At 39.5% G+C, this 22,137-nt stretch overlaps 1 protein-coding gene across 2 annotated transcripts in view; it reads left to right on the forward strand.

Moving 5' to 3' along the window:
- The first annotated feature begins 3,204 nt into the window (after positions 1 to 3,204).
- LOC128499803 (carboxyl-terminal PDZ ligand of neuronal nitric oxide synthase protein-like) overlaps positions 3,205 to 22,137 on the forward strand; it is a 33,105-nt gene continuing 14,172 nt past the window's right edge. The window contains exons 1-2 of one of the 2 annotated variants that reach the window (XM_053468728.1): positions 3,205 to 3,436; positions 10,742 to 10,813. In XM_053468728.1, coding sequence (XP_053324703.1) covers positions 3,332 to 3,436; positions 10,742 to 10,813 — 177 coding nt within the window. In that variant the 5' untranslated portion in view covers positions 3,205 to 3,331. The remainder of the gene's footprint in view (positions 3,437 to 10,741; positions 10,814 to 22,137) is intronic. The other variant, XM_053468729.1, reaches the window with a different exon arrangement.

Below are 22,137 nucleotides of genomic sequence, written 5' to 3' on the forward strand. Positions count from 1 at the left end.
TTCATCATAAACTACCTGTAATCTTTTAAATACTCCAGGATGTGTTTACTGCAATTAAAGTGTTAGAAGATAAATCACCTCTTATACAGATCCTGTATGTTTTCTTAAAGCTTAATATTTTCTGTGGAAGAAAAGTCATCTAAACAATAAGATAGGTACTTTTACATTGTTTATGTGTAGGTATAAACCTGTCCAATCTAAAATCACATTGTCATGAGACTTAATATGTCTGTCGCCTGTCTTGTTCATGTTGTGTCATTAAATATAATTTCTTTGTAAAGAACTTTTTGTTTTTTTTTGTTAATGACGAATTACTGAACGGGTCTATGCATAAGTCTTCTAAAATAAACCATGATGACTTGATGTATCATTACCTTTCTGGTTGGGAACTTCTGAGCTCCGACTACCCAAACCCATTACTTGCGGGACGCGGCCTGGATTTTTTTGGGGGGAAACATCCCCGTTTAAAGGGAAAATGGGTGGGGAGCAGGGCGTGTCAAGACTCCACTCCCGTGACCCGGAGGATTCGGGTGTTGACCCGGAGAAGGTGTTGACCACGCTACAAATTCTTTTTCACAGCACTGTATATACACTTTATGGCCAAAAGTATGTGTACACCCCTCCTAATTAGTTTAGGTGTTTCAGCCACACTCATTGCTAACAGGTGTATACGATGAAGCACATAGGTAGCCATCTCCATAGACAAATATGGGCAGTATTATGGGTTGTACTGGAGAGCTCAGCGACTGTCACAGAATGCCACAAGTCAGTTTGTGAAATGTCTCCCCCGGGCCACTGTAGGTGCTATTACTGTGAAGTGGGACCCTCTAGGAGCAACAACAGCCCAGCAATGAAGGTGTAGACCATGCACAGTCACTGTCTGTGACTATTGTGTGCTAAAGCATATAGCAAGTAAAACTTGCCTGTCCTCTGTAGCATCACTTACTACATAGTTTAAAACCTTCTCTGGAAGTAACATCAGCACAAGGACTGTTGGGGGCTTCATGAAATGGGTTTCCACAGGGCCGGCCGAAGACTTAACGCCGCCTGGGGCGAAGTTTAAAACGCCGCCCCCCCCCGCCGACGCCGTTATGGCGTCGGCGAAGTTTAAAATGCCCCCCCCCGGTACTTACCTTTAAACAGTCCTGCGGCGAGTCTCCCTGCTCTGCCACGGTGCCGGCTTGTATTGCTGAGCGCCGGAAATTGACGTCACTTCCGGCGCTCTGCATTACAAGCCGGCACCGGGACCGAACAGGGAGACTCGCCGCAGAGGAGAGAGAGAGAGGGGCGCCGAGCGGGTAAGCGAAAATCACTCAGTGCCCCTCTCTCTCTCCTCCGTTTCAAAAAAAAAACCAAAAAAAAAGCGCTTGGGGCGGCAAAGTGCCGCCCCTTTTAAAGTGCCGCCTGGGGCAATTGCCCCAGTCTGCCCCATTATAGGGCCGGCCCTGGGTTTCCATGTCCAAGCAGCTGCATGAAAGTCAAAGATAATTATGCAGTGATGTAAAGCACACCGCCACTGGATGCTGGAGCAGTGGAAATGTGTTCTCTGGAGTGATGAATTGCACTTCATTTTCTGGAAGTCTCATTTCATTTCAGCTTGGCAGATGCCAGAAGAAAAAGTTTAGTGGAGGAGGGATAATGTCTGGGGCTGTTTTTCCGGGTTTGGGTAGGCCCTTTAGTTGCAGTGAAGAGTAACATTAATGCTACAGCAAGACAAATTCGACAATTGTATGCTTTTAACTTTGTGGGAACAATTTGGGGAAGGCCTTTCCTGTTCCAGCATGACTGTGCCCCAGTGCCGAAAGCAAGGTCCAGTGCAGAAAGCAATGGCTTGACAAGTTTGGTGTGGAGGAACCTGAGTGGCCCACACAGAGCCCTGACCTCAACCCCATCAAACACCTTTGGCATAAATTGCCTGACCTCACAGATGCTCTTTTGGCACAAATTCCCGCAGGCACACTAAAAAAAACTTGTGGCACTAAGTCCTTATCGATGCAAATTGTTTTGGAATGGGATGTCCAACAAGATCATATAGGTCTGATAGTCAACTGTTCTCACCATAAATTGAATGGTCCTAATGTATCTGGCAGGGCATTCCTTGACCTCCATTGGGAGAGAAGAAAGTGAAAGCAGCGCACAGGGAGTGGGTGGGGAATAAGTGCCATCAGGTCAGGGAGCTCACAATCTATGCTGTTATGGAAATAAGACAAATGTTCTCTTAGTGTTTGTTGTGGGTAGACTGCACTCTCGGTCTGATGGTGGTGGTACAGGTCACTTTACTTTACTTTACAAGAAATGCTGCCTTATGACCCGCCTCTTGAGGGTCCATTGAAGCCAACTCACAAGTTCACTCACACTCATCACATAGGTTAGGCTGCTATCTATCTTATCCATGCCAGAGAATAAACAGATTTACTCACAAATAATCACTCAGAGGGGATGATTATCATTCACTCAAATGGGCAGAGCAGCCATTTCACAGATGCATGTTCACTCAAACTCACCACATGGACAGGTATTCTTGGTGGTCTTTCTTTGTAGCAGACGTAGTGAGTTGGGTAAATGTAGTCATTTTATTGAGTCTATGTTACATATCAATGTAAAGCAGATTGATCTAGGCAGCAGTCACACTCACACTCATAATTCTGGGTATTACATTTACTCACACTCAGTTTTCTGTGTACCAGGTCCACTTACACCAATCATTGTGGGTACCACCTTTATTCACGTTTATCATTCTGAGTATCATTTATATTCACATTGACCATTCTGTGCATCCAATCCACTCACACTCATCATTCTAGGTGGCAGATTTACTCACACTCATCATTCTGGGTATTATCTTTACTCGCACATTCTGGGTACGAGGTCCACTCACTTTCATCATTCCGAGTGTCAGGTGCATTCGCACTCTTCATCCTTGGTATGAGCTCCCCTCGCAGGCTCGCACTCATCATCATTGGTATCAGCTCCACTTGCACTCATCATCCTTGCTATCAGCTCCACTCGCACTCATCATCGTTGGTATCAGCTCCACACACACGCATCCCAATGCAAGCTCCTGGTAGTGGGTAGGCTCTCACAGCCAGCATTAAAGCTCGGTCCCTACACGCCCCTCCATCGGTGGGCCGTCTCCCCACGCAGCCCCCGCCAGTGGGCAGTCCCCGCCGCCTCCATTGGTGAGCCGGCTCCCTCCCAGCTCCAGGATCGCGCTTCCTCTTCCCTCGGATCCTCCCCTTGTCCAGCGGGAGGACTCATGCAGCGCAGGGATTTGTGAGACTCAGTGCCTGCCCTGAATGGGCTCCTGTCAGGAAATCACGGGCTCCCCAACATGCCGGTTAAGAGCAGGTACAACCTGGTGGATGACGGCCACGATCTGCGGATCCCCATGCACAATGAGGAGGCTTTCCAGCACGGGATCTGCTTCGAGGCCAAGGTGAGACAAGCTGTCTGACGTCATTTTACAAATGGGATCCCCAATAGTGTGTTTTTTGGGGGGGTCTAGAGACCCTGACTACGGTGAATGGTTTTGTCACGGAGGGTGGGGGCTCGTTATGTGACAGGTACTACTGATACTAGAAGTGCACTGGGGCAACATGACCTGCCCTTGTACCCTCTCTCTATTAGAATACCGAGTACTGAGTATTTCAGGCTGGGCTTTTTCAATTGGGGGGGGGGCAATTTATTGGATTATGAATCCCCTATAGGACATTATAGGGAATAAAGCTCCACATAGGGGTGTGTATGTAGATGCTGTTCAGAGTCACATCTGCCTATGTATTTTATCTATATATTTTGACTTGGTCAGGTCACTTATGATACATGTTGGGGGTTGATGTTGAACAAAAAATGATCAGACTTTTTTGTATACTTATTATTTTTATATAAAGTGTTAAGCACATTACAGACAGGCACTGGGAAATTTCTCTCGCCAGTCCGTTTGCTCATCGACATCTAGTTATCCTTATCTCCCATGATGTCATCCAGCCCTCTATCTAGGTCTTTGCCACACTTCCTGCTCTCTTGTCAAACGCCACAATTAAATCCATAAATGTTTCTATAAATTCACTTTCATAATTGTATCAAAAATAAAGGTTGGAGTGATGTTAGTTACAGTTCCCTCTGCTATGCACCTTGGCATGGAATGGAATTTCTGGAATTTAATCTTCTATTGTGAATGTCTGGAGGTCTGCCGGAACCCACTGGGAAGTTTCTCTCTTGGAGTTTGGTGTAGAATCCTATAGATTCAAACTATATATTGTTTCATATAGCGCCATCATATTCCGTAGCGCTGTACAATGGGTAGCTATAACAAGTAGTGTACAACATAACAATTTGACTTACAGAAACAACAGGTGATGAGCATTTATGGGTAAAGAGCATAAAGGTGCAGAATCTGAAGGTTGCCCCAATGAACAGTTAGGGGTTTTAGCCCAGTAATATTTTATTGGGTATCACGGGCCATTTAGATATAATTTCTTTGCTCCTGAATAAATATCTAATGAATCTTGCTACTGTAAAAGGTGGCGTAGCACCCGGCACCCTGTATAAGGTTTTAAATATTGGATCTTCTACAATAAAGAACTTCCCAAGCACACCAGCCATCATCGCTAATCTCACCTGCTGCATTGTTCTGATTAAAACTATCACACATCCTTAGACGTGGTTTTGGTTTTCAATAGTGTATCCTAGCAATGACATGTATACTCATGTATATGATGTAATCATTTCTTATATACACCTTACACATTATTCTTCATGATGTCTGTGAAGTTCTTCACTATTAAGTTCCTCCATACGCTCTCCATTTGCTCTTAGTGAGGGTAGCTCGGTTCCTCTCGAGTTCCTTAAGTTACTAATTAAAGTTGCTTTGTGTTTTATGTGAGTAACAAAAATATACATTGGTAATTAAATTAAGAATTCTGAAGGGGGGGTTGTTCTTGATTCCTTTGCTGTAACTTTAGGGAGCTGTCCGCATTCCATGTAGAAGGGGGAGGTTTTGCCTGGGTAAGGGATTTCTGTAATTCCTGCAGGGGGTATTTGGAATACTATGTTTCTTTGTTATTTATTGTTTATATAGCGTCATCAAATTCCCTAGCGCTGTACAATGGCTAGAAAGGACATAACAAGTAGTATGTAACTTAACAATTTGACTTACAGAAACAAGAAGTGAGGAGGGCCCTGCTCACATGAGTTTACAATCTAGGGTTGTTATTTCTAACCCATGCATTGTCCCGAATGTCTAGATTTCTGTTTTTCTCTCCCTTTTTACATAGCTCGGTGGATGCATTTCCATGTGACCTATATACTTATCTTTACACGTGGGTAATTCATAGATATGGAGTACTGCCTTGTATTACAACCAGATGATTTAAACACATTCCCGTAATCCAGACCAACAAACGCTCTTTTATCTTCAAACAGTAATTTGGACCTTGAACTGATCCTGTGACGGCAGCATAGCCTGTATACAGTATATACACGGGAGATATACATATCTTTACAATACGTAAAGCAGACCGCCACTTGAAGAAAAAAAACCCCATACATATAAATACAGCTAAACATATTTTATTATATTATTTAAATATTGTGTACCATCTAGTAATGACAATTCTAATAAGTTAGCAAAATTTTTGTGTCTCTAACGCTTTTCTTTTTTAATAACTGTACCGAAAAAGGCAGTAGAATAAGTTAGGGGGAAAAAAGTTTTAGCATAATAAGCTCCACAGAAATTATTTTGACTATGAATACTTTTAAATCATACATTTATTTTCCTATAATTTTGAACAACATGGCTTTTTTGTTTTTATTAAAATATTATTATACCAAAATAAAGACATTTATGTGAAAAATCTGGGGTAAGATATAAAGAGCAATTATTGAGCAAAGTTTGACAAGTCATCTTAATTGAATGAATGTCCCTGTGGGTTGAGCTGTTCCAATGGTTACTATGATAATAAGTTCATTATCTCAACTGCAGCAGCAGAATTAGACTTTGTATCATGTGTATCTGTGTGTGTGTGTGTATATATATATATATATATATATATATATATATATATATATATATATATAAATAATGTGTTTTTAAGCCCCTCCCTTTCCCATACATTTTGGCTTACCTGTACATATTCATAGAGGCCCAGATAACTGCTTGGTTTATTTCTGCAACCAACAGCAAACCTATTTTGCCCATTTAAACCGGGCATTACTGCCCATTCAATGTATAGATGACCAACAGTGTTCTTACAGTAATCTCAAAAACCTCAATTCACGTTCACCTGTCTCCTTTGTAGATAAAAATAAGGAATCTGTTTCTTTGATTTAAATAAAAGGTTTGCTACAGTGGGGATTTTGTGTACCAGGATCTGTGAATTGAAAATATGTAGACATTTTTTTTCCAATGCCTTCAGCTTAATCATGCATTGGAATTCCACTAGTACAGCTTTATATGCTTAATACAGAGAAAAAGCCTGGGGGCTGAATATTTTAATAAGCATATTGCGGGTTGGAGAATGTGCCTTTTCCATCACATTGCAATGGCAGCAGGAGACCGGCTTATAAGTCGTTCATGGTCTGTTTCATAAATGAATGATAGGTTCCTTCATCTGATTAAATAACGAGCTTGTGACCAAGGTTGGGTCTTTGTACTTTAGTGAGCACTGTGCTGTGACCCTTCTGTGGATTGCGTGGTCACTTTTTCCTCTGGAGTAAGGTCCTCTGGTTTCTCCACCTGCACCTTTTTGTTGCTGTAGGTAATACGACCTGTTTTATCCGGGGCTGGCCAGGTTTCTCTTAGTATGTCCTCTGGCAAGTATAAATGCAAGCTCTGTTCTTCGTATAACACAGTATCTGTCATATAAAAATGAGCTCAGATAATGAATTCCTGGTTAACAGTGAACAAACCCTGTTGTAGAAAAATATGTGCAAGTTAGGCAAAGATCTGTTTCTGATTGTAAAAGTTTTAAGTACTTTTTAGAGGAAAGTTGGAATTCTTTCTTTTCACACTACAGGGGACATATATAAAGAACATGTGGAGCATTCTCTGTAGCAACCTATGTTGCCATAACCACAATGGTACATTGTACAAAAACAGAGCAATGTAACCTATTTTTAGTACAAAATTACCGTAAAGGATGCCTAATTTTCCATTCGTGTAAACTTCCTGCTGTTTATATCACCATACCTAGGAACTCTCCAGGGTTAACTCCAAAGTCTCCAAATGAACTGCTACTTCCCTGGGTCTCCAAGTCACTTTTCCTTTTCTCCGGGCAGAGGCGTGGCATTTGGCGATGTACACTTAAGGCTAGTACCACCCCAAATAGCTAGACACACCCATATGTCCAGCTAACCCCGCCCCCTCACAAAGCCACTCACCCAGAAGTGGGAGAGTTCTGGGTAGCCTACCTAGGAAAGTTCCCGGGGTTATATATTAGTCATGAAGTTCTTTTGTAATAGAATGACTGTGCTGGACCATGTATAGATAAAAATCATGACATCATCCCATGCAAACCATAACTTTTCTCACAGGAGACCTGTAGCCTTTAATCACGCATTGGGAAATCAGCAAACTGTTTTATGTCACCTACATTTCCCTAAACGTTATGGTTAAGTAAACAACCTCTGTATGTTTATTAAGTAAACTCTACATGCACTCACGGTTTGTCTAGAAAAACTGTCAAGAACTGCACCCTCACTTTATTGATGACAGGTGCACCTTAAGAAATCCCAGTCTGTAAAATGCTGGCTAAAGCAGTTTTAAGCGATTTTAGTAAGAGCGATGTGCGGTTTAATAAGTAATAGACTATGTCAGTTTAGTTCATTGCTTTCTATGAAAGCCTAAATAGCCTAGTGTTTACAGTAAATGTAAAAAGGAAAGAATCTTGATTACAGCATAAATAAATTAATTAGCCGTTGTCATCTTTTATGATAGTTCTATATGTGACAGCCTTATAAACACACTCACCTTCTTCAAAACAGGTTAAGTTTTATAAAGGCTGAGTTTTAAAGCAAACTGTGCACCTGAAATGGTGATATATATATATATATATATATATATATATATATATATATATATATATATAATTAGAGTAGAGGTTGTAGCCGTATTAGTCCACTGGTGTCAATATCAAATAACAGATGGAATAAGTATCTCGTGATAATACCTTTTTTATTGGACTAACAATTTTGGAGCGAAATTTCTCTTCTCCCTTTCTCAAGTCTAAAACATTTCTCAGTGTTTTAGACCTGAGAAAGGGAGAAGAGCTCCCGAAAGCTTGTCATTCCAAAATTGTTAGTCCAATAAAAAAGGTATTATCACGAGATACTTATTCCATCTGTTATTTGATATATAATAAAGAGAGAGAGAGACTTCACAGAGGATCATGGAATTGCAGTGGACAAAAGAAAAGCACCATGGTTTATGATATCGCCACATGAATAGATACATTTTTTTTATTCCCGATAATTTGTTTGAGGATCATCAATGGTTCCTGAGTCTTTTGCCAGAGCTCTGCCATCCTGGTTAATAAACCTTCCCTAATCTGTGGCCAACTGCCATAACTGGCACCAGAAATACTATGATCTATAGATATATATTATATGCACACACTTATATAGGTATATATTTCCATTATATGTGTCTGTACACATAGAATCAATTAAATTCAGTTGTATAAAAATATGTTATGTTATGGTCTGCTTTGTTTACCTTTTATTTGTATTTCTGGAAAGTAACTCGTTAAAAATGTTGCATTACGCACTAGATTGCTGCGGATGTTCTCGGGAAATTAATGTTTAGTGATCACCTTGATCTCCCCCCCCTAATCCTTTATGTTGCTTCTCTGTCGGTAACATTTCTCTCTCTCCTCGGCCTAGTTTGTGGTCTGTCTCATGTTACACATAATCTCTCTTATGCCACCGTTTTTTTTTTTTTTTTTACTGTCCTCCGCAATCACTATATCTCTTAACTAAGGTCATTTTTATTTCCCTGCTGCGGTAGTTCTCAGTAAATGCTTTAAGGCTTTCTGTGTATAAAGACAAACTACCACCTGAACAAATCTTTACCTAATATATTATACAGCCTGTATATACCCTACCAATGCTGAGTATTTAAAAGCAACAGATATATATATATATAATATGATATGTGTGAGTGTATGTATGTATGCGTATATATATTATATATATATATATATATATATATATAATGTATATATATATATATATATATATATAATGTATATGTGGCCTTATCACTGTGTAAAATCAAATCCACCCTCTTTAATCATTAAGTGTTGTCACGTTCTTTTAATGAACATTTATTTTATCTGTTTAATTTTTACTATCGTTTAAGAAGTTCTGAGGCAGCTGTGTCTTTGCCCCTGTTCTGGGTGAGTTGAGGAAGAAAGGGAGGTGGGAACGGAGAGAGAGCAAATGAATGAGGAAAGAAGGAAAACAGAGAGAGAGCTCTGGGGGAGAAAGAAAGAGAGAGGGGAAAGAGATTTTTGGCCACATAATTTCAATGACCTTTAAAGGGTTTTCAGTATTGTCACTTTAATTCTGTAATAGTTGCCAAAATGGCTTGAAGGCCATAACTAATATCCATTGTTCATGATGTTAGCCGGCTAGCATGGGGTCTTTGTAGGGTTTCTTACATGTTACTCCCATTGACCTTGTTATGGGATTTCTGGCATTGGAAAAACAAAACTAAAAATCACATTTGGCACATCGCAAGACATTTGTCCCTTTTGTTAACAGTACCACACTTGTTTCCAAACAGAGACCATTGTAAGTCAACAAGCATTATTGTGGTTTAAAGGCAGATCACAAAAGACATTTGTTCCTCATAGAAGACATAGAGTGCTTGGCTAACAGCGTGGACTCTTATCATATACCCTAATGCAGAAAAATGCATATTGCTTTATTGCCCCAAGTGAAAATAAAGTCTTTACTCCCCACTAAACCGATTAGATTGTAAGCTCCCAAGATCAAGGCCATCTTCTCCTTTTGTACCAGTTTGTTATTGTTTGGGATTTTACATTTATCCTACAGCCTCTGATTGTACAGCGCTACAGAATGTGCTGGTGCTATATAAATAAATGTAATGTAATGAAGCTGATACCCTTTAGTGATCCACCATATTAAGATGAAATCAGAAGAAGCCTCTGAAGTCGCAAAAGCTCATGTAATTTTACATGTTTTTCTTGGTTGGCCCACTAAAAGGTATCACAGTTTAATACTCCATACCCTAAAGTATTGTCCTTGTGTTTAAGGAAACGTGTTCTTGTATGTAAACGGTATTGTATAGTTTCTGTGTGTAGAAATATGTAACTCTATTGTATAAACTCTCAGGAAGTACTTAGAAGCAGATGGTGAAACCGTCCTCGTATAATAAATATGACAGTATAGGAGGTGACCTCGCTTGACTGCGACATTTTGTAACTCTGCTTTATTACATGCAAAGCCTCTGGTTTTATGTTGTGTTATTGTGTATTTTGTGTTGTTTGCTGTTTCTCCCTTTACGGTTCCCTTGCTGACCACGTTTTCTAAGCTCCTGACATTTCTTGTATTTCTGGTATGGCAGCCAAGTTCAGTGTAAACATTTTACTCCTTCTGTGAAACAAATGAGACCTCGTGTTGTATGTGTGTTTTTGACAATATACGAGGACCTGGCACACCGTTATATCCAATGTACCAATATATATCAATACAATGACATCTTGCGTGTCTCTTGCAGTACATCGGGAGTTTGGATGTCCCGCGGCCCAACAGCAGAGTGGAGATTGTTGCAGCCATGAGGCGAATAAGAGTAAGTCAAAGAATAAGCTGGATATGTTTGTATTAGAGATTGAGAGGCAATATTTCTCCCTCTTCCCATCATAGAAGAACGTTACTTTTTTTTAAAATGGAAAATGAATAAAATTAAAAAAAAAAAAAAAAAAAAAAAACAGCACAGGGAGCCCAGTGAGGTAACTGGTGAACATATTTGCACTGAAAATAATAACAAATAATCACATGCACCTCTTGAGATCTTATGGAGTTGTTTGTGGAACGAGTGTTTTGTGTAAATAATGGCTGAAGAGATGTGATGGACGGTTGTGTTGTACATTTGTGTGATTGTATCAAAGGGGCGATAAGTGTTGTGGGGCTAATGAAGCTTGCATGCTTATTCTGTGGACTTGTGTTATGCAAGTGGGTTGACGTGTTCAGGGCCAATCTCAGATTCTGGCTGCTGCTTGTGATGGATGGACCAGCGAGGTGCCAGCAGTCACCCAGATAATGTCTCTAGGGTGTAGCGGTCAGTCTGGTTTCTGCACTGGTTTGGTTGACGACTAACCACGGTGCAAGAGAAGCCTCCTCAACGTGGGGAGACATGCACCAGAGATCTTTGCTTGTATTGGCCTTCTAAGTATATAAAAGACTTAGAATGTTTGTGAGGCTTTTTACATGGGCACTATTTGAGGACTGGCCCTTGATACAGTGTCTGACATGGTGTAGTGTGAAAATATGGAAGTTGTTTGCTGTATATTTAGGGTATGGGTAAAAGAAACTATAGACCTGTAAGCCCTGACCCCTATAGGGACTGTATAAACAAGATTCAGGAATTTGTTTGACATAACAACATCATTAGTGGGAGTATCGTCAGGTTGCTGGGTAATACGTCAAACTAATTAACTGGGTCGCTAAGAAAATATGTGAAATATATACTAAAGTGATGCGTCAAGATGAGAAAAGATTCCTCAGTGGATGGAGCGGAGGTTCCACAAATTTTCTGATACTTCAGTTGAGTATTACATGCTTCTGGAGTTGTTTTAATGGCAATGGTTTAAGTCTTTGGCACATTTATTTCAAGGGACCTTGCATTCTTCAACTCAGAGCTCGTGTGAGAATATGAATGTAAAATGCGGTTTGTTTTATACTTTAAAAATATTAATAAAACACCCTGTCTTGACAATGATTGATATACATTAAACCACAAAAATGTATCTTTAGAGAATGCCATACAATAAGATATTCAGGGGCATTTGGAATGTGATCTAATAGACGCAGGTAAATAAGGTATTTTCTTTCGTTTTGGGTTTTGTGTAGAACTCATCGCTAATCACACGCATCTCTTGAGATCTTACTGAGTTGTTTGTGGAACGGGTGTCTTGTGTAAAACAATTATAATCAAGATTTAACAAAGTACAGGAGGGGAGTTTAATCTTAATTGTTAGAACAAGAAATCATAATCTAAGATTAGAGGGCTTAGATGTCAAGTAAGGAGGTTTTACTTTACTAAGAAGGTGGTAGATAGGTGGAACAGCTTCCCAGCAGAAGTAGCAGAAGTAGTAGAGGCTAAAACATTGATGGGATTTTAACATGCACAGATAGACATAAAGCCCTTCAATGCATAGTCCCTTTAACTTTTAATGGTGTCCCAAATGCATCTGCAGAATCCCCCCCCCCTTTGCCTCTGCCCCTTTTCCCCTAACCCAGTTATTTTCCAAACAGAAGATCTGTTTGGCCGGACATACCTCCAGTCAGTTCCAGTGCTGATTAGGAGAACGATGTGGGCAGGGATCTGTTCAGACCTCCATTCAAACACTCAATCAGTAGCAAGGGTTTTTTGCCCACAGAGGAGGAAGGCAACTGCAGAGCTGCAGCTTCTACTTCATATAAGAATGTGTGTATGTGTTTGTTTGTTTTTTTCTTTTTTGTTTTAAGAATGCGTTCTTAAGAGGTCGTAAATATGCATTTTTAGTAGGGCTGTTAGGGACACAAGCTCGTTCCTTTAAACAAAGAGTAATTGATACTCCTTTTCCCATGTTCCTCATTTTCATGCCAAGAGAAAATTCACAGTGCGGTATGTTTTTGTTAGAGGAGCACTCCGGCCCTATTTAAATGTTAAGTGCAAATTGGAGTCCGCTCTTAATGGGCTCCAGTGCATTAAACTGCTTTCAGGTTGGAGTAGGCTATCTTTATTTATTGGAATTGGAAAAGGAGATTTGTGTCCCATTTAACTCCTCCCCCAGCTGCCTCTACTGGAAGCAGGAAGCGTACCATAGTATGCTGCTTGCGCATGCTCCCTAGAACTCCCATTCTATCCAGCAGCAACAGCTAATCACATGCATGTTATCTGAACATGATACTGCGAGCATGCATGAGAATTGCTGCCGCTTCAATGCAGTGCTACCGAGCAGGGCATGACACAGGAATGGGTTTCTTTCAGAGGAGAGCAAGTTAAAGAAAATGCCATCAGCAAGCTGCAAAAATGTCTCAATTACATTTTAATGCACTTTGATATTAAAGAAAAAAGTTTAGATGGATAAAAACATATTTATCGTAGCAAGAGCATAAATTAATGTGATTAATAATAAAGGAAAACCAAAACGTCTGCACCAGAGCTGATATCTTGAGGTGAGTGTGTGGTCTGTGCAGGGTGAGGAGATCCGCGCCGCAAATTATTCCCTTTGAAAGTAATGTTCTGCAGTTAAAGAGCATTTTAAACAAGGCTGTGACTGGCAGTGGAAAGAGGGGAACCAGATCTTAAAATTAACAGAGTAAAAATGCAAACCGTGTGAAGGTTATTTCTTGGTATACCCCACACAAGGGCAACAACAAAGAGCGAACAGAGCAGTTGCACGGGAAGTAATGGATAAATCCATGGGCTTGCAATATTTGTCATATTTGTCCCCAAGCAGCTTTTCTGTGCTCCCTAAACAGCCTGTCTGTTCCATCTTTTCCCCTAAACAGCCTGCCTGTGCCACCTCTGCCCCTTAACATTTATATATTAATTCACTGTCTCACTCACCCATAGAGCCACAGTTTAAAGGCTGCAAGACAACTGGTTCCTTGTTTACACAGTAAACCCACATTTTTTGGGGGGACCCATGGAGTAACCAGTCATTGCATTAAGTTCTTAGCTATTGCATTGATTCCTTAGGCTATGGCCCCTTTACATGCTGTATCCATAGGCAGTAGAGAATAGGGTACTATGTGTTACTATCTCCCTTCACCCACTTTGGAAGTCAGATTTAATTTCTTTCTGTAACAGTATCCAGGAGATGTATCAAAAGACCTCCTAAACAAACATTTAGGAGACGGTAAAATTTTAGCAGCACTGGGATTTGCTCGGCCCTTTTTTATTCTGAGGTGTAGCAAAATCTGAAGGATTTACTTGTATGTGACTGCGGTCACGTGAACAGATAAGCTTGAAGCTAATCCTTTGACAGAGATGCGAGTGAGGCATCACCGGCTCCATCTCCAAGCACTCACATTGTTACAATAATATAAATTCCTGAATGTTAATTCCAAACAAATCCTCCAGATGTTACATTTATTTCTGGAGCTGAGCGATGTACTGTTAACGCACATTCTACAACCGTATAGGAGATCAAAAGAAGAAGAAAATGAGAACACCGTCCCATCACATGCCTGCGTCAGATCTATAGCCTTTGCGCTGTAATAATGTTTTGAGGAAATACAATTTTTCCTCTGTGTGCTTGGGGATTATGAAGACAGTAACCCCTGTATTCATATATTGGCAATGTGAACCTAGGGGACTGTAATATAAGAAGAAGACTTTATTGTCTTTAACCTTCATCCCATTCATTAACATTCGTGGAAGTCAGCGTTTCTCTGACCACCATGGCATTGTGTTGAAAGCTCTACTCTGTGTGGTGAAACTCGCCCACAAAAGGATGTCAAAGGGTTATAGCTGGTTGTCAAAGGCCTTAGTCGCCAATTCATATTTGTTCAGGAAGCCAGATATGGTAGAGAACCAATTTAAAGGGGAAAAAAGTGAGGGAGAATGAGGACAAGGAGGAGAGCTTACAAACCGAGGTGAGGGGGTCATAGATTTGTACCAGGCTTCAGTATAGAGAAGGAATTTTAAGAATGTGTTAGTGTGGGAGTATGAGCCATGGAATTCTCTTTGCCGGGCTCATCAGAAGGGGAGTGCAGTCATTGTAGGAATTGGATTAAGGCTGGATCTGACTCCTTCAGTTGATTTACTTGCTTGTAAGGAAAAGTGTTGGATTACAAGGTCTGTTGAGGGCCACTTGCCAGAGGAAAAGAAAAATGGTACTGATTGATTCAATTAACAAAATCTTGGGATGAATGAGCATTTTGGGTTGCTTGCAAAGGTCACATAGTTCTCAAGTGGCTTAAGCAGAACAATTTATTGTATATCTCCACTTGAGCACAGGTGGATAAACCCCTTACTCCACACTTTTTTGCCCGCACCTCTATACCTTTCCTTGACATCTAACTCTGTATAGTCTTTGAGGGCTGTCTGGGTGTAAGACTCGTGGCTTGATGAATGTATTATTTATTGTTTATTTAATAGTGACATCCACGGCAAATAACAGATCATGTCCTTAACAAAACTAAAATAGGAGAGGAATTTCCTTCTTCCGTGAGCATTTAATCTACAGGAAGATAGGCTATTTCTGTCTCCAGCCGCTCCCATTCCCTCGTACTTTAGTTGAAAGTATAGTTTAGCGCCTGCCACTTTGAACTGGAATTATTAAACGTATATTAATGACCAGGCAGCCATCAACAGCAACTCTCCAAACATGATCTTTCCCAAACACAATGGAGGTTATTGCTATGGCAGTAGACACAGAATGGTGCTGTAGTAGAAAAAGGAGCAAGCGGCCCTTATGGAGGAGAATGAAGTCCTGCAAACTGTGATGTACTGAAAGCAACTGGGGGCTGTGTATAGAGCCGCTATTTCCATATATATGATCTCAGTGGTTTCTATGGCAACCTGTGCTGTGCCCTCTCATGCAACCCAAGCTTCACATGCATTGTCCAAATGAAAAGCTGTTATTTTTTTTCTTTTTTGCTACCGTTTAGTGTTCCCTTTTTTTTTAACCTTTTAATCATTTGGCGCACATGCTTCCTCTTGTATAGACTCTCCAAGCAACAGTCTTCACAAGTAGCACCCCTATGGATTACGAAGGGAGAATGTATAAGAAGTGGCGATGCTCTGAGTCACTTCAATTAACTTTGAGTCATAAACACAATTAGTTAATATATTCTCGTCTTTGCTTGTATTCTGCCTACACTTCCATCAGGACTAATTCTATGACCATGAATGGAGCTGTAAAGCTTTCTCTTATAGTCTTTGTAAATAAAATTTATGAATTATTTTAAATTGTATTTATTTTGAATGTTTGTCCACATTAAGTGCGTGCTCACATTAAGTGTGCATTCAGAACTGTGCTGCCACACATACACTGCTCCAGGAGTAGTAATGAATATTGCTTGTTTTGTGTCCAGAGCATTGCAAGTGTATCTCTCTATATATGTTTGTATGTGTGTGTATGTATATGTATATGTATGTATATATATATATATATATATATATATATATATATATATATATATATATATATATATATATATATATATATATAATTATACGCCCATCAAATTTAATGGGTTTGTTCTGATTGATGCGCTGGAACGAAACCCGGAGAGGTTCCAGGTATAACTATGACTCACAGGCAAAAGATGATCGGCAGACAGAAAACTTTTAACACTTTTTCTATATTTTTTGGCAACTTACCTCCCGAAGAAGCCCAAGACTTGAGGATTACAGTCCATCACTATTTGAGGACGAACTTTTACGTACCGTATTTGCTGCTCTTTTGGGATTTTGCACATCTGAAATGTGATACTATGCTATATTCTTTAATTATTGTTTTTTTTAGAAAAAGGATTGATTCTGATGACTCAGGGTCATTCTGGACTTTTGTGAGTGCATAGAAAAAATCCCCCTCCTTTTATATTGAGATCCAATAATACAATACTATTATTTATTATTTGTTTTTCACATGTGTTTGAGCCCCTATTGGGGAAGAGCGCCCCATTTAGGTTACATGCCTTTTATAGGTCTCTCACTGTGTAATGTTACACCTTGGCTAGTGTGTAAATGCATCTTGCATTTTGTATGCTGTTTTTTAACATCATAGCTCTAATGCTCTAGTGAAGATTTATTTTGCTTAATGTGACGAATGGAATCTTTACATCAAGTTACATAAGCGGACAACACTGTGTAAAGACCCTTGAGCTAGATCCCACGTTATAAGAAATGTACCTTCCATTTTATCAAAAAGACATCATAATAATAAAGCATTTTTTTTTACAGCTGACTCACTGAAAAATGTATTCATTTCATAGCGTCCCCAGGTATTTAGATCTAATCAAAGCTGTCTTGCTCTGGGGCCTCCATCTGCCCACAGAAACAGTGTTATTATTGGTAATTACTGTGCAAATATGTTCAGTGCTCTTCCTAGACCATAAAATGTGCATGGGGAGAAACTGCACAGAGATAAGATGATCAGCTAGAAGGAATCCTTCATGGTATACTTTACATGCACTGTAGAACACAAGATCTGCAATATGTGTTTCTTTGCTCTCCTGTGTGGGTTAGGAAAATGCTGCGCCAAAGGTTACTGGCATATACTGGACAACTAAGCACATCTTAGACATGTATAACACAAGTATGATCAGTATGGTCCAACAAAGGCAGCATTTGACATTTTAGGTTCTGCTGGGTAGCTGCTATAGTTCTGTCTACATACAGTCAATGCTACTGGATTCTAAGGGTGCATCTATGTGTTTGTGGTGTTGATATGACTTTTGGGCTTAATCCAGGTTTACAGAGTGCAAGCTTCATACGCTATTGACATATCAGCTGTGGTTGGCTTGTGTTCGCATGACTTTGGCTGGTCTGCTGTGGTGGACCCCAGGTTCTCCTACCAGTGGGTACTATGCTGTGGTACATCCTAGTTCACATGGCATTGTCTGGTCTGTAATGGTGAATCTAGGTCAGTGTAGAACTTGGTTTAGGTTTCAGTGTGGAACTTGTATTATGCATTGTATTACATCTTAGTGTGTATTCACTATTGTTGCCTTGGTTTGTAACCAACTGGGATTTGAGTTCTTTATAGTAATCCCTTTATTAAAAAAATATGTTTGGAATAGGCATACAGATAATAGAAATGATATATGGTGTGAAAGAAAAACAAGATCTTCAGATAAGATAAATGATTTAAGGTATATTTCTGTGTAGCAAAAGGTTACGTTTACTCAACGTCTATTTGTCCTTTTAATTTTTTCAGTTGTTTTTTGACATAAGGGTTTTTCTAGTGGTTCTTAACACTAATCGCTTAACAAAACGTGTTTCCAGGTTATCCTTTTATGTCCATGTGTGAATGAAGCAGTGTATGAGTCACCTCAATGGTGTTTTCCTCATTCTCATTTATTGAAATGAGACAACTAATTATCCATCGCAACCGTTACCAAGGAAATGCTGGAAACTCTGGTGATTTCCTTGATAACAATCACACGTTAACATTTTTTTTCTCTCAACATCCTATTGGCTACATGTGTTGGAATACAATCAGATTACTGGCTAGTATAGAAGCGTGTCGGTGTCACTAGGAACATACTCGCACTACTCTGATGCATTTATTTGGCAATCTGGAAAAGTACTCTCTCATTCTGTAACAATCCAGATTTGTATGTTGATACACAATTTACTCAAAAAGTAGCATTGTTTTTGTGTTGGTTAATTATAATTTGTTGAAACACTTTTTTAACCCCTTGAGGACCCAAGCTGTTTCACACAAGCAGTATTTTTTGTTTTTTTTCTGTCTTCCTTCAAGCCCAATTTTCTTTCTTTTTTATTTTAGTATAACCACACAAATTATATCTATTTACAGAATAAAATGCAGTATAACACATTTGAAAAATGGGGGGGAATATTGTGTATGCCCCCCCCCCACAGGATATATTCCACTTCTAAAACCTAATTTATGTTTAGAGAGAGAGAGAGATATTGTGTGATTGGCATGTTGTAATTTTCCTTAACATTCTTTAACACCAAATGTATCCCTAAACGGATTTCTTTCTGTAAATTTGATATCAATCTTGCGTTTTTCTGTAAATTCTTTGAAATACTCTTGGGGGGAAGAGCCATCTTGCTCTCATGTAGCAGATTATTAAGTATCCAAGTAACTTATATTGTAAAGATTTATGTTAGTCTGGTTCTGTATGCTACTTATTAGTGCCTGGTGTAAGCCATATCTGTAAAGCTTTCCACTGAAAGTACAACTGCAAGACTATCTCACCATCATCATCATTCATGATCGCACACCGCAGCAAGAATGAAAATAGAAAACTCATTAAAATAATCAACTGATACACATTTGCACTATAAAACACAAAGCTTAACAAAATACTTAAGCTGTTTAAAGACAAATTGAATTACAAAAATGTTTAAATATCTGGTGTGCAGATTCTCACACTTTTCCAAACTATAGACTTTTTTTTGTTTCAACCTTTTGAATGAAATCACATGAGCCTTACCAGCATTTGGGACAGCTGGCCAATTATTTAGCAACTTTTATTTATATATAGTTTTGCAGATTATAACATCTTTTTTAAAATTGCTTTTTTTACTTTTGACTAAATGCACAAATTAAATTTTTTGAACACATTTTTTTTTCATAAGCAGCCAAATGTTGCTTAGAAAATAATTGCATAAATATATATATATATATATATATATATATATTAAAAGAGGGCATACTTATTTTTTTCTGCTACGTAAGGTAGATCCGAATGTGTTCTTTTAAGTGCACTTGCATCTTCTGACTTTTTTTTGTAATATAGGAGACAAAATGTTTTCTGTGTTGCTGCTTACAGTCTTAGGTAGGACCCAAGGCTTTGTGGCAGACCTTTTTTGTCCTGAGAGTAAGTCATAACAAAACCATAGAGCTGAACTACCAGTCTCCATAAGGAATTGGAATGTATTTACTAAAGAGAGAGTTGGCTGGGGAGTTTGCGGGAGAGGTTTAAACTCCCTCACTTCACTGTGCATTGTTGAAAGTGTCAAAAAGGGTAAACTGGCTCTGTGTGATGCATAATTCAGTGGATGGGGAGAGTTTGAAGAAATCCAACTTTAAGATATCACTTTGTATTATACAAGACCCACCAAGCTCTTTCTGTAACAGAAGCCCACTGGGGTTGAATCTTCATAAAGGAACTGAAACCACAAATCGTGTGTCAACTCAACCTTTATGAAGAATGTGCAGTGCATGGTACATTCAGTTTGCATGTGATGTATTAAATTCTAACTGGTAATTTCATCTGAATTATACTCATTCCTGTATAGTTAAGTCTGAAAAAAGTTCATTTTATACAACTCCCTGTGTGGGCCAACGTACTCACCGCTTACCGCTTATTGTTTGACATGGAGTACTCTTTAATTTGAGGTCACACCAGTGGGTTCAATATCAAGTTCCCTCCATACCAAACTAGAAATCTGTGGCTACCACACACTCCGAAGAAAGAGTTTACAGAACTTACATAGCCCTTCATCATGCATGTAGGCTTCTTCAACTTTGTGCCAAATCCATAGCCACTAATTATAGCAATGCTCGGAGATTCAAAAGGCACATGGACAATTTACCAAGAACTGTGATTTAACCGTCGGATGTTTATTTTAAATCAAGCAATGTTGTAAACCTTGTTTTACAGCGTTAGAATGATTAATGCCATTGTGTCCTCTTTCTTCTTAAATAAATCATTGTGTTATTATAGGGCTGCTTTCAGACTTTTCTGATCTTTTCTGTTCTGCTGCTGCTTGCACCCTGGGAATGTTTGCTTCAGCTATGGTATTTTTCACAATTGGACTCCTTCCAATGCCCCTTGCTTCACCCATCCATGTTGAAATCGATGGATCTGTGCAGCCCATCACGAGGGTAGGCAGGGCTGGTTCTATCCTGACTGCTGCATGCTGGAGATGTACAGCGATACAGAATATGATGATGCTAAATAAAACCATAAACAATAATAACGTGCACCAGGGGACAACCCTCGCTTACTCTGAGTCTGTTAACTTCCTAACTATGTTGATTAGCATCTACGATCTTCAAGAAAAACACAGGTCCCGCACTCTGAATGTATATTTATGAAATAAAGTGCCAAGGAATCTAGGCAAACTAACTTCTTAACGCGTTTTGCGCTAAACCTAGCGCTTACTCATAAGCTCCAACCCTTACATTCTGCATTTGACCATCTATTGGGACTCAAAAAACAGGAGGTAGTCGTGCAGTTCTCCATATGTTGTTGGAAAATGAATCTCATAGTTACAACTCAACCCAAGAGCAGATGAATATCCTCCCCTCACTGTATATATAATAAACCAACACACTGTATTTACCTGTGAAGCTTTGCCTGCTGCAACCAATATATCATCCTTTTTTTAGTTGCCAATGGATTTTATTTGGCTCATGGATCAGTCACTTGTTAACACCAATAGTTTCTATTTTATACACTTTACACCCAAATATACTCTCCTCTTTGTCCTTGCATAGTGGATGTTTGAGAGATGGAAGCTGCCCATTGTAAATAAGAAGTCTTTGTTAGCTTCTGATTCACTCTTTCTTTTGTGCCCTCACTGGTGGGATATGAACTCTATGGATTAAAGTAACAGGTCAGTGGTGACTTGGTGTGTTAACGGCCGCATGCTGCAGACTGTGCTCTACAGAAATCTTATTTAATTCAGATATTGGATAGTAGTTTGGATGCGCATGCTGAGAGGTTTTGGTAATACAAATGAGTAATTTGAAGGAGCGTGCAACTGTGAGTTGTGGTTTTAGCTTCCTCGTCACACTATTTACTTTTAAGGGTTAACTCTGACAGTTTTCACCAGCAAGGAAAGCAGACTTGCAGAAGAAATCACTGACTTCTATGCACTATACAGAGCTGGCCCCGCTCCCCTGCAGCAGAAACTCACCAGAATTGGCTTTCCATATTAAATAGTGAGATCAAGGAACTGAAGCACAACTCTCCGGCAAACTCTCCTTTAAACCCTATTTAGTGAATAGATCCCAGAAGAAATGTAATCGCGTGTCAAAGGGTAATACGTTCATACACTTCCCTGGGACGTTCGCTTTAACTGCTAAGGTTGATGACAAATAATGTTCTGGTTCTTTGTTGGGTGCTGTTACCTCTGGTTTGTATTGCTGTGGGGCTTAGACATGCAGAGTGAAGAAGCTTTGGGATGGCAATGCACTGGCTGATGGCATGGGTTTTGTGATGCTTGGAAGTGGTGACTGACCTCGGCATGGA

This window comes from Spea bombifrons, chromosome 6 (assembly GCF_027358695.1).
Source record: "Spea bombifrons isolate aSpeBom1 chromosome 6, aSpeBom1.2.pri, whole genome shotgun sequence".
Taxonomy (NCBI): Eukaryota; Metazoa; Chordata; class Amphibia; order Anura; family Pelobatidae; genus Spea; species Spea bombifrons.